At 35.4% G+C, this 13,816-nt stretch overlaps 2 protein-coding genes across 5 annotated transcripts; both read right to left on the bottom strand.

Moving 5' to 3' along the window:
* Positions 1-2,557: 2,557 nt before the first annotated feature.
* Positions 2,558-8,937, bottom strand: cops7a (COP9 constitutive photomorphogenic homolog subunit 7A). 3 transcript variants are annotated; one of them, XM_065245794.2, is made up of 8 exons: positions 8,827-8,937; positions 7,612-7,734; positions 6,284-6,359; positions 5,916-6,004; positions 5,302-5,504; positions 4,621-4,726; positions 4,137-4,311; positions 2,558-2,924 (listed from the first exon to the last, which is right to left on the bottom strand). In XM_065245794.2, exons 2-7 carry the CDS (start codon positions 7,732-7,734, stop codon positions 4,138-4,140), a joined length of 771 nt encoding a protein of 256 aa, XP_065101866.1. In that variant the 5' UTR covers positions 8,827-8,937; the 3' UTR covers positions 2,558-2,924; position 4,137. The 3 variants fall into 3 exon arrangements, with proteins under 3 accessions (XP_065101866.1, XP_065101864.1, XP_065101865.1); XM_065245792.2 differs by having other exon boundaries at positions 4,142-4,311; XM_065245793.2 differs by lacking the exon at positions 8,827-8,937 and adding an exon at positions 8,600-8,738 and having other exon boundaries at positions 4,142-4,311.
* Positions 8,938-9,480: 543 nt separating this feature from the next.
* On the bottom strand, positions 9,481-11,737 carry cldc1 (C-type lectin domain containing 1). Of its 2 annotated transcripts, none has more exons than XM_065245788.2 (6): positions 11,402-11,737; positions 11,172-11,273; positions 10,506-10,652; positions 10,180-10,331; positions 9,975-10,096; positions 9,481-9,756 (listed from the first exon to the last, which is right to left on the bottom strand). In XM_065245788.2, the coding sequence occupies exons 1-6, from the start codon at positions 11,508-11,510 to the stop codon at positions 9,591-9,593; spliced, it is 798 nt and encodes a 265-aa protein (XP_065101860.2). In that variant the 5' UTR covers positions 11,511-11,737; the 3' UTR covers positions 9,481-9,590. The 2 variants fall into 2 exon arrangements, with proteins under 2 accessions (XP_065101860.2, XP_065101862.2); XM_065245790.2 differs by having other exon boundaries at positions 10,506-10,649.
* Positions 11,738-13,816: the final 2,079 nt, after the last annotated feature.

Genomic DNA, 13,816 nt, shown 5'->3' with positions numbered 1-13,816 from the left:
TGTGTTATAGATTTTACTCAGATTGTTGATATATATAAGTTACTTTAACATGTATTGTGCATTCAAACATGAATCTTACACAATCAGGCTCAAGGAAAACTATGAGTCCATACACCAGGGTCTACATTCTTAGAAAGGATTTACACATCTTAGTGGGTTATCTTTTAACACATTACGTGTACTTTTAACACATTATGTGTCATTTTGTGTTGATTTTGTGTTAAAATATAGCACAAGTTGTGTTAAAATGTTTTGTTTTAATAACAACACAGACATGAGTGGATTCTGGGAAAACGCATTTAGTGTTTTTTTCCCAGAATCAACACTAATGTGTTGTTTTTAACACATTGGTTCTAAGAGTGAAAGGGAACCCTTTTCTGTAAAACTTTTACCCTCATTTATGTATGACCCGTTTTTTGGGTTTATGATCTGAAACGGTAATGGGACATATAACAAACCATATTATTGTGGCTTGTAAATGTGACACTGTCTGTAAAATCCAGGTTAAAGTTTTATAATCTATTATTATCATCATCTAATTATGATTATAATAATAATCTGGATTAGGGGCATTAAAGTTTGATTTCACATGGATTTCGATCTTTGACAGGGCCTTTCTCAGTCAATATACTATAAAGATATCAAAATAAATTTTATACATTATGTAGATTATACCAAGGGGCTGTTAAATGCTTTACTATGATTGGTTGATAAATGTTCCACGGGTATGTTATATTTTTTTTTAAATGTGGACCTACACTGCAAAAAATGATTTTCAGGAAAAAATTTCTTAGTATTTTTGTCTTGTTTTCAGTAAAAATATCAAAAAATTCTTAAATTAAGATGCTTTTTCTTGATGAGCAAAAGAACCTAAGAAAATAACTCTTATTTTTTAACAAAAAATATCAAATTGAAGTGATTTTGTGCATAAAAAACAAATTTCTTAAAATTTTCTTGAATTTAGTAGGTTTTTTTTGCTTACCCCATTGGCGGATTGTTTTGCTTGTTTTATGCACAAAATCACTTAAATTTGACTTTTTTGTCTAAAAACTAGACTTATTTTCTTGGGTCGTTTTGCTCATCAAGAAAAAGCATCTTAATTTAAGAATTTTTAAATAGTATTTTTGTCTTGTTTTCAGTAAAAAGAAGTAACATTTTTCTTGAAAGTCATTGCAAAAAAGACTTTCTTACTTAGTATTTTTGTCTTGTTTTCAGTAAAAATATCTAAAAATTAAATTAAGATGTATTTTCTTGATAAGCAAAATAACCTAGGGAAATAAGTCTAGTTTTTAGACCAAAAATATCAAATTTATGCGAATTTGTGCTTAAAACAAAAAATCTGCCAATGGAATAAGGAACATTTTTTTTATTAAGTGTTTATAAAAAAAGTAAACTTATTCCAAGGAAATGTTTCTTATTCCATTGGCAGTTTTTTGCTTGTTTTTAGCACAAATTCGCTTAAATGTTATATTTGTTGTCTAAAGACTTATTTTCCTAGGTCATTTTGTTCCTCAAGAAAATACATCTTAATTTAAAACATTTTAGATATTTTTACTGAAAACAAGACAAAAATAATAAATAAGAAAGTAATTTTTTTGCAGTGTAGCTATAAAGGTCTTAAAATAACCACCAGAGCAATGTTTTTGGTAACCATGGTAAAAGCAGAATAATTGACTCCTGTCCTTTTGAATTATTTGAAAATAATGCACACCTGTAGTGTAACGGCAGTCTGTTTCTCATTGTGCCACATTACCACCTTGGTTGTGCATTATTTTCGAATTCAACGGGCCGTCGTCAATTATTCCTTATGTAAATCGCAAAAATTACTTTAGGTGGGTTTTCACATGCTGGGATACAAATATTACAATTGGCAAATAGTCCTAATCGAGTGCTATCTGCAGATTTACAGTTTGTTTAATTTATTTGCTATATAGGGTCTTCTATTCTGGTTAATCTTTGAGACGTCATTTTAAACACTGGATGACACATACAAGCGTTTCACACATTCTCCATACACATATGTATGCTGTAAGAGTTCACAGCTCCCATCTGCTCCGAGCGAGAGACTGAGAAACAGTGAACCTCATTCACGCAGACTGAAATTAACACTACTATTTATAGATGGATAAAAAGAGGTGTTTGAAAAGATCATAAACTTTAAAGTGGATGGATCTTCATAGACGCAAAAATAGAGATGTGGCAAGGGTTAATGTTAAAGTAGATGATAACTCTATGCTTTTAACTGCTCTCTTCAGTTTTGAGTGGGTGCCACAAGTTAATTGCTACCATTACAAACCATTATGCCGGACAGACAGAGAGAGAAGTGTAGCCTTAGTCAGTCTTTATGGCTGGATAAAGGGCATTTCACAAAAACACATTTACGAGAGTGTGTGTGCCATTGTGAGAGGGATCTAATGTTATTTCAGGGCATCTGCATTAAAGTGTGGCTAATTAATGTCAGGACCCTTTTGACAGACGAGGCCCCGTTGAGACGAAACATTTATCAGGACTTAACCGATGAAGGAAAACATGAAAGCCAGAAATGACACACAGCGTAACAGATGGATATCATTTATTCATTGGTGTCATCATTTTAACATCCAGATCTAATAAAGAACAAAAACACACAAAGCAAAACTTAGCACGAGTCCAATTAAATGACATTTACTGCATACATATCCAAACACACACACACATGCGCACACACACATGCGCGCACACACACACAGCACTGTGTAAAGAGTCTTTTATTTGTATTAGAAGTTGATGGCTTGTGTCTAAAAATCAACCATCGGTTGTTTATCTATCCAGCAAGCTTTCCTGAAAGATGACTGACTGTCTGTCTGTGAGCAGGTTATTGAAGACCGATCGCACCTCTTCAAGATCAATTCGATTTTGACCAAATCTTTCCACTTCCACGCAGCCTGAAACACAAAAAAAGGAACAATTTCTTCTGAGCATTTAACATCCAAACAAATTAAGTGCCTGTCTAATGTACGATGTAATAAAATAAGCAGTAGCAGTTGCAGTTTCACACACAAAGAGTCACTGAGATGCTTTTAAACCCTGGACTTGAATTAATCTGTGTCAGATCAGGGCTGAATAAATTACACCTCTTCTTAACTGACACACTAGAAAAAGCACTGGTGATCAAACCCCTCCTCTCCCATTCTCTCTCTCTCCGGAGCACATCCTGACATGAGATATCCAAACCAGGACAAAGACAATTTTAAACTCATCAGGGCTTAATTAGGACTGCAAGCCTGTGGGTTATTTCTTATAAATCACACTTGAATAAGAAAGAAAGCAGTACACTGTGAGAAAGCAGTACATAAAACACACAACGCTGTTAAGGGCCGTTCACACTTTAACGATAACTATTTTAGCGTTTACACCAAGGGACAATAACAATAGATTTAACTGCTTGCACGCCCGAAAGTGTTTGAGTAAATCATTTACCTTCAAACGGCACTAATATTGTAGATTTCATTTGATAAAAATGTTTGCATTGTTTACGTCACTTAAAAAAGTAAATATAATCTATAATCAGCAGATTTCCTCAGCATGATTCATTTTGCATATCTCAGTGAATCTATCATCTTATATATTGGTGTAATCAATTTCATTGCAACAGCACTGGACACCTAAGGTAATTTTATGTTACGGACCTTGACAATTTAGTTTTTTTATTCGAATAGATTTGATTGGCTGTCAATGGTTTATCATTCATCCGAGTAAAAATCTCCCCGAAAGTGATCCCAACGATATAGTTTCTTGTATTGTTATAACTTTGCTATTCTTTTAATGTGATTTTTAAAACTCAAGTTATTGTCCAAGTGTGAATGGCCCATTAGAGTTTGCTAACCATTCATAAATCATATACTGTACCTTTATGCTAAAAACACCATTAGTGAATTCAAGCTCTCAGTGATGTGATTCTGTACGAAGTGTTTGTTTGATCAGGGATTTAATAATGAATAATAAAGCTTGTATGTAATTTTTCATGCTGCACCTGCAGTACTGTGACATTTATGATGTTACAGAGTTACTTATATAGTTTATAGAATTGGAGGAAACTAGGTATTTCAATGATATTATTTGAAACATTTTGTGGTAAAGCCCTCGACTTTAGTTACCTTACCCTTTGACCTTTGAACTCTTTTTTCCTGGTTGCCGTGGCTCTTGAGAGGAAGCGGGGTCTCTTGGCTCAGCGGGCTGGTCTGCATCCTGATTGGATGCCGCCCCAGCGGGTGCAGGCCCGGATGATGGGGAAGCTGAGCTTGCTTTAAGGGTTTTCTGTAGATTTGACACCTAACGAAGAGATTGAGATGAATACATAATTGTTCATGTGCATGAATCACATTTTTTAACATGCAAGAAGAAAAGAGTATGAATGGAATTAAATACAAGCAGCTGTACAAAAAAAAATCCTATTTTAATGTCTTTAGACCCCAAGTGATCAAAGCAAATGCAAGTAAAAAATTACCCCTAATTACATAAGATAATTAGGTAATAAGAATAACAATTAGGAAAGGATACCACTGCACGGTATATATATACACTGTATATTATCAACAATATGAAATGCCTTCACATGTACCAAGTGTCATTCACACGTACCTCTGTCTCCACTTGTACTTTGACCTTGAGCTGGCTCTCTCTGTACTGATTTGCTCTTGTCACCTGCTCCTCAATGCCACACAGCACTGCTTCACAGCCTGCACACCTGAAAATATATTAACCAGCATGAGCAGGTGTGCGATTCCCAAAAGCATCGTTCCAACGAACATTCGCAAACTTGTGTGGTTGGAGATGTGGTTAGAAGCAAAGTTCCTTGTTGGTTTTTATGGCATGCAGACTTACCTGTACATTGATCATGCTTTTGAACAAAATAAGCAAGAAACATGCGGTGCATTCTGTATCCATCATTGTTAATACATACAAATCCATTTTATGTCTTTTTGTTTATAATCAGTATTAAAGCCCTGTTTTTGAAAAGTGGGCATATGTGCAGTCTTATGGGCTTTAAGACCATGGAATAAGTGATGTAAGAAGAAACTTGCAAATAAATGAAATATCTTGAAATTAAACAATAGGGAACTAAAACACAATAACAAAAGCAGTCAAACAGTTGTGAATAGCTTGTTAGTTTCTCCAACTATGCATCATTCTAAGTTGGTTCAACATCATTGTTGGGAAACGCACCCCAGGATAGTTCCTTTATTACATTAGCAACACAATCCATCTTTAAAACTGATACATCGCCCAGCACACGAGACATAAACACAAATGCACACTTACCACTCCTGCAGGGTGTTGACAATGTTGGGTAATTCATTGGGTCCCAGATCTCGACCTATGCTGCAGTCTACCTCCACCTGCTGGTTCCTCTGGTCCAATTTGCCGTGGATAATGTCACTGTAAACAGCCTCGATCAGCAGGTCCTCCAGCTCACGCACATTCTTCAACTCCAACTGCTGGAGGAGCAGCGAGTATGGCAGACACTATCAAAAGAGAAATGTATTTGTTGTCTGTTTCTGATGAGTTGCATTGAGGGCGATCAAAAAGTCCTAATAATGTTACACAAGAGTCTCTGAAATCCAGGCTAAAGTCTCAATCTAATTTTAAGATTAGGAGCATCAAAGTTTGATTTTAATCATTGGTCTTTGTCAATATTAAAGACATGTATGCTATATTTGCACAGAATGTTCTTTACATTATAAAGGATGATTTTATTTAGATCACAAAAAAAATGACTTCAGATGGGTTTTCACAAACTGGGTGACATATTCAACTCATCGTGAAAGTCAAAAATAAAAGTAGGAATATAAAGATGTCTGTTAATCAAAAATGTTAAGGGAGGTAATTAAAAACAGTGTTAATGCACCCTGTGATGACCATAAATGATTCGGTACCTTTAGGTTGGAGGCCAGACTGATAATTGACAGATGACGAAGTTTGTTCTTTTGGGCAGGCGTAAGCTCAGGAAGTGAAGCTGCTCTCTCTAAAGGGCAAACACACATTAAGACACCATTTACACCCAGAATTAAAATGCATTTTGGCAATTCGAGTGTAAAAGGGAGTCCGAAAATTGTTCGAAACATTAAATCACAAAAAAAACATGAACCAGACACTCTTGCCGCCAACTCACACAAGCTATCCTATTTAGTAAGGTAAAGGGCAATGTATTCAGTGTAAAACCTCATTCTGAGTCACAGTGGAGAATGAAGCCATTGCCCTCAGGGGTCTAATATCTGGTCAGATCATTTGTTGTCATGGTTACCTTTGTAGTCGCAGTAGGTTCCATACGCAAAAAGATTGAGAAGCTGGTAGACTGGAGCATGGGGACCCGTCTCCAGCTGAATAAAGAGAGAGAGAGAGAGACTCAGATGTGTATCACAGGGCTAACAGAGTTTTTTGAAATGTATAACACTTTGGTTTAGATCCTTAGGGGCATGACGGGGCGTAAGGATGGAGATGTGCTGTCTTCGTGCTGCATGTGTGAATAGAGCTTGCATGTAGACATCTGAGCATCTTATAACATTTGAGCACTCTTAGGAAATTGTTGCAATGAGTTCTACAAGTAACTCTGATTCATCTTTTAATGATGACGCATATTGTATGTATGACTGTTAAATTACAATGACTGGAAACTCAGGTAAATCATTAAACATCAAACGATTCGCAATATACTAAAGTTATCACATTTGGATAGGACAGGCACAAAACTTGGATATGTACTACTAGCCATATACAGACATATACAGTAATCTGAAAAATGTCAATGTGGTGTAACCGGTCTGTTTCAATTGGTGTAACTAGTATTTTTTGAAATGAAAATATAAATATATTCATAAAAAATGTGGAATAAAATCTAATTTAGAGTAATATGATTTTTTTACATAATTTTTTAAAGATTATTTAGAAAACAGAGCTGTTTTCAGCATATGTCAGGACAAATACATGTAAATTTTAATGTGTTTTTGTAAAATACATTTAGAGATAACTAATAAAATGATATTTTTAAATGATTTTTTTAATGATTACGCTTACATGCCATCAAGATGTATAAAATATTTCATATTTCTCATTATTTGGCGATATTGGCAGATACACCATTCGACATTTTCAGATCCATTCAGTCTTAACTTTCATTAAAATGGTGCAAATGTAATATTTATTGCAGAAAAAAATCAACATAAATACACTAGGGGGTGGTTTCCCGGACAGGGAGTGGCTTAATCCTGGACTAGGCCTTAGTTTAATTAGGAAATATAACTAGTTTTAATAAACATAACTTACTAAAAACATTACTTGTGTGAATTTTGAAGCAAAACAAAGAGCACTAATATATTTTAAGATGTGTCAGTGCAAGTTGTGTTCAGTTTGGACAGCACTTACAATTATGTTACTCTAGGATTAGTCTAATCCCTATCTGGGAAACCGCCCCTAGGTGCATTGAAATAAACATGATGCATGCTTTTAAAACAAGTTTTTTTTTTTAAGATTTTTGAATTACTCATCTTTCCAAACTATTTTTGTCACTGACCCATACATTCATAGCCAAACTGAAATGTATTCATCATCATCATCACACACATGAAACCTCACCTCTCGGACATTGGGCAGTTCTAATATATCTGAGAAAACATATAGGCCTGGGGTTTCCAGCAGAGAGCTTATGGCCTGAGCCAGAGCTGAACCAGAGAGAGACAGCAACTGATCCACCTCCATCTGATGGAGCCAGAGAAACAAAAGAGACTTAATGGACAATATTGATTATTCAATGGCGTTTAAAACAATGCAAGACGGAGTAAACTAGCTACGAAGAGTTTTCTACATTTGTGGTGAAAAGTTCAGGCTTTACTTTTCGAGCCCTATTATTACATTTGTGCTAGCAAAGCACAAAATCCAATAACTCATGTACAATAAACTTGTTGTGGCTTGTTAAAACGCTATTGATTCAGAGCAATAAACTTTCAACATCAGTGTGACCCGAGGGTTTAATATGACAGGTGACTCATCTGGTAAAAAAATAACTACATTTGTAGGGTGAGAATATACATGTACTTACTTTTATGTTAATTAAAATAACCTTGCCAAAGTGCTTAAGGAGATTACGGCCGTGAGAGCATTTTAAGGTGCTTATTAGAAATGTGAAGATGATGACTTAATCTGTATGCCTACTTGTGATGCAAGAAAAACAATTAGGTTTTATCAAAATAAAGGTAACGTTATCAAAATACACTGTGCTTGATTGCGGTCATCACTTTCTACTGTTATTGTGTATTAATGTATTAATTTGTGGCAGTATATTTAACAAAAGCTTTATTGTATATACTGCAAATGCAGAAGACTGTTGCACTAGAGAAAATCTGCATAATATTTGAAAACATAGCACTATTTTTATATTTGGTGGGATTATTATAAGGAACAGAGGTGTGAAATGTGCTGTTACTGGACAGATTCTCAGGAAGTTTTGAAACAGCATGTCGGTAATATAACTGCGGAGATGCATAACACGGCACATACCGGCAACACGTACTTGTTTAAATCCAATCTAAACACAATTTCTGACGTTTAAAACTATACGACTTACGATAAACAATTAATCAGCTGTAGTCTCGTGCTCAATTCGTTGCTGGTCAGCACCGGCATGAAGCACATCAACACTTTTAAAGCTAACGTTAGGCCTTATCGTTATTAAACTACGTTTTCATATAAATCCATTGTGTTATTTACTTCCCCAAACTATTGCGATTTAGTTGTATTGGCGTAAAACCACATTTCACATGCATAAACGCGCAGATAAAGCAATACATTTACCTTATATATAAAGACTGAGGTTGTTTGTCCCAACTGTGGTATCACTGCTACTTCCGTTAGCAAGCGTCCTACGAAACAAAAGCGTCATCTCTGATTGGTAGAGAGGAAGACGGGAGGGCGTGACCATAGACCGCGAAAAAAAAGTGAAAGCAAGAGTGAACTCACATCGCCACCGTGTGTCAGCGAGATAAAAAACATCGAGACAAAAATCTGGATAAATGTAGGTAGGCTACGTACAAATATGAACATACATTTATCTATTATATAAATATATGCATGTAGGCATATAATAATAAATTATTAATATTTAAATATTTCCAAAATTAAATCGCTTAATGAGTACTAAATTATAATTTTCTTTAGTTTATAATTTTAAAGGTGTCAGACAAAAAACTATTATTTCTTGAAATATATTTATTTATTTATTTTTAATTATGCACGTAATTAAAAAATGCTTTTCACAAAATGTTTTTAAAACTGTTTATGTTTTTATGGTCTCATTGCGTAAGAATGAGAGAGGAGCTAGGGGTAAAGGGGGGTTGTGAAATGATGTGAAATAACATTATTGTGCAATGTTTGAATTTCTACCAAAACACATAGGCTAAAACAATCAAAACACAGACACGTGGACTAAATCAAACCACTTAGGACATCTTTAGTTTTAACATCGTTTATTAAAAAGACAGGTCAATAATATACACTTTATTTTTTACAAACCATACGCTACAGACTTTCTAAAAAATTTTTTTTGCACACTTCTACATTCATACGTTGATTGGGATCGAATCCATCTCACAAATGCGTTTGTAACTGAAATCACACGGTACGTCAAACCAGGTTTTGGAGCGCGAGTCGAGAACCGCGCAGTCTTCACCACCAACCCCACCCGCCCGGTGATTATTCGGCTCTTCATGCCAATCATTCCAGAACCTACAATAAACAATTAGGATAAACATACTTAATCTTAATGAAAGTCAAAAATGCAAATATGTTTAATTAGGTTTATGGGTAAAAAAGGAGGGTTAGGCTATGTTTTTTTTACCCCCCTACTCGTCTATGTGGTTAGCAAAGAAACAATAGAAGGAGGATAAAGGAAGAGTCCCGGACAGGATAATTATAGAAACGTGTGCGTGCGTGCGTACACATACGTCTTATTAACAACTGTGTTATCCACCCATTTCCACACTCCCTCAGTCTCAGCATCTGATAAACCAATCCAGAAATGATAGTCAAGTCCACCACGATTGCGTGCGACACTTTCCAGGGCGTGCTAGATTAAAAAAACAGGAAAAAACTTAACAATAAACTACTATCAGAGTTGGGCATATGTATAAAATTCATTCACAAACTTACGTGTTGTTCATGGCTGTGTAGTATAGTTAGATGGCCACCCATAGACGCACAGCTCTCCTTGCTGTGTTGCCAGTCAAGTTTATCATCACTAAAGAAATAACACCTCCCTTCCAAATGCAGCCAATTCTCTGGACATGGCATACACTGAATCCCTAGGGAATAAAAGAAGGATGCATGAATGAATGAATGAAAGAAAGGGGAAAGTAGGTCAGATGATTCCTCTTTTTTTGAGTCTTGTAACCTCTATTTGTAGGCCGGGTTGCACAATTTGTCTTTGAAGTAGGCTCACTAGCTTACAACAAGAGAAATGAGAGAAAATGATTCACCTGGTTTTGAGCATGCCTTTCCTAGAGTTGTGTACACAGAGCAAAGGCGCGAGAAACGTTCCTCCATGGCAGTAAGTTTGAGAGAAAGAGAGGCTTTAGACGCTTCGCTTCTGGCTGGCTCTGCAATGGGAGATGATCTGTTTACTGCTTTAGAGAAAAAATAGAGTTAAAAATAATGATAAACTGTCTATCTTACTATAACAACACAAAGACTGTTGTGTAATAGTAGCACATGTGTCTCAATGCCATGATAATATGACTTGACTATGTGTCTGTGTATCATTCTTACTGTGTTTTTATTATCCAAAAACATTTCATGCACTTATCAAAGATTCAGATACAGACATAGAAGGGCGCCATGACCACGTGCAAGATACACTCTAAAAATATTGGGTTGTTTTTAACCCAGGGCTGGGTAACTATAGGACAGAACACATTTCTGGGTTAAAATGACCTAAATAATGGGTTGTGTTAACCTAACTGCTGGGTTGTTTCAACATGGTTGATTAACAATAACCCAGCAGTTGGGTTAAAACAACCCATTATTTGGGTCATTTTAACGCAGAAATGTGTTCTGTCCTATAGTTACCCAGCCCTGGGTTAAAAACAACCCAATATTTTTTAGAAAGTACAGATTTGTGTAAAATTGTTTTTTTTTTTACTCACAGAGGACGCCGAGTGCTATGTTTACGCAAACTGAGGCCAACAGAGCCACAAACAGGACAAGAGAAGTCTGATCTTTCAAACAGTTTATCCCTTTATGGACACCTGATGGAGCACAAGATTAGTGTCAGATCTGCATTCTGAATGTACCCACATAAGTCCCACAAAACTCTGCCACTCCCCTCTTGCAAGTTCACAGACATCACACTCACTTATACACTCACGTACGTTACCTTGTTTGCCCTGCGATGTGTTGAGTATAGGTTTGTTTCCATTATGGGAGATTTCTTCTGTAAACTCTTGTAGAGTAGTATAGTTTTCAATGTCTTCCATCTGAGGCATTCAGTAAATCTGTCGCCCACCTACCTGTACTTAAATAATAAACTACAGAGGTACCTGATAAGTCTGCTGGCACAAGGAAAGTTTTTTTTAAGCAAATAAAAAGAAATCAATATTCCAATTGAAGGAAGCAACGAGAAAGCCTCGCTAAAAGGTTCTCTAGAAAGTTAGTTGGTTTTGCTGAGGCTTGTAGCAACTGCTCTTTTCATCTGCCCACTCCACGCTACTTTTATCCCCCATTCCCTCCCTCCCCCTGTGTGTCTGATCATACAGCACTTCCAGCCCCCTTTTCCTCTCCGACAGGCAAACGTGCAGATGAACAAATTCAGGTTAAAAGAGTGAGAGTGAGAGAGAGAGCAAACAAGCAAGGACAGGGCCAAAACATGCACACGAGGGCGGGAGGGAAGAGCAAACACTGACAGGAAGAGTGAGATAGGGTTATGCAATATTGAGATCTTTGCCATGTCCAGAAAGTCCTATTTCTAATGACTCAAAAGTACATACATTTCTAACATTTTTTAAACATATTCCAGTAAAATGTTTCACAGTGAACATTTTGTGAAATCCAACAGTGGACAAAACATTTAATCAACAATTTGTGTGTAATTTCAAATACAGGATTTACCTAATGTAGTAAAGTTGATTAGATAGAGTCAAGAAGTGAAAATATTATTAGTATTATTATAAAATTTGTAAATATAATAATCACAATCACTTTTTACTTTTCCTGGATCAGTTAGAAAGGATGCAGAACAGCTTGAAATGTAATTATTAAAGCAATTACAGTCAGGGTTTTCAACTGGTGGGACACAAGCCAGAAATGGGCAGCAGACGTTTTTGGGTCACAGACAAAAAGGAGAAAAAATTAACAAACCATGTAATAATGCACAGGACTGTAAAAAAGACAGGCTTGTGAACCTTTAAAAACGAGAGTTGAAATGTTTTTATGCCATATTGTTGTTCATTTCAAATGCCATGTGTCCAGTCAAACACTATAAGGAATTTTAAAGCAAAAAAATCAATAATTGGTTAAAACTTACAAATTATAGGGATATAAACCTATATTTAAGAAATAAGTGCCATTAAATTATTGAAAAAATAATAATGATGGAATGCAGCCTGACTTGAAGTGTAATGTGCATTATTTTCAAATAATTCAAACGACTGGAGTCATTTATTCTGCTTATACCACAGTTACATACATTGATATAAAATGAAGATATTGCATGCCAATGGATCGCTATCTAAAAATTTAGATCCTATAGTATAGTCTTGTTTCTCATATGGACTTCCAAACAAATTGTGATTGCCACAATTTAGGTTTATCATTTTAAACAAACTTTAATATAATTTAGTCTGGCATTTTATCTCTTAGTTTCTCACAGCTTTGTTTAGGATGGGGACATGCAGGTGACAGAAGGATTGCAGACTTTAGATTCTTGTTTATGTGATTTAGAGGGTATTGTGTGTCACAATAAAACAGTACAAAATAAAAGAACAAACATGAGCCTAAACCGTGACACAGCATTGGCACAAAATTATAACACAGACTATTGATCGTTTTCTGGCTCAGATTTCATGTCAATTAAACTCTCCTGTTCCACATATTTAAACATGAACTTGAAATGGAAATTGTTTCTGTGTGTCTTCTCTCTTGCAGCTGTTGTTTTATGATAGAAAGGTTATTCTGCAAGATCTCAGCAGTGATCTTCCCTTTGTCTCCAGCTGTTTCACTTCCTCTTCCTGCTGTCTTGAGAACTGCATGACATACCAGAGATTTGGACAGAAAGTTGTTTGCTTGCTAGTGAAATAATGCACATTAATTAGCCTATGTATTTATGAGCAGCTATCTATATGATATATGTATATATTCCAAAACTGTAAGAAGTAAAGGACAGTAACATATTGTGCTTGATAAAATTAATTTGAACAGTAATGTGTTTCATGTGGAACAGAACAATTAAGCTGGCTGGGCCACACCCATCCTGTAATACAGTAAACAAGATGAGTATCTAAGATACCTTTCAAACACTATAGTACAATGCATAGGAAACATATTCTTACATTAATCTTCATAGAGTCTAAACGTTTATTGTGTCATTAAACATAAATTATGACCAAATATGTTATGCCAGCTGCCGTATGAGTTGTAGAATTAGAAATATATTTGTTGCCCCTAAAATACATTTTGAAATATATGTTAGAAGAGAGTGGTGTAAGTTGTCACGCTTTTTACACTGTCTAACATTTACTGAGCTCCATAAATCACAATTATAATTTTTAACATTCATAGCTAACAAAGTTGTAGC

This window comes from Paramisgurnus dabryanus, chromosome 13 (assembly GCF_030506205.2).
Source record: "Paramisgurnus dabryanus chromosome 13, PD_genome_1.1, whole genome shotgun sequence".
NCBI classification, from domain to species: domain Eukaryota; kingdom Metazoa; phylum Chordata; class Actinopteri; order Cypriniformes; family Cobitidae; genus Paramisgurnus; species Paramisgurnus dabryanus.
Note: the sequence above shows the minus strand (reverse complement) of the source record. Positions and strands in the feature narration are given on the sequence as shown.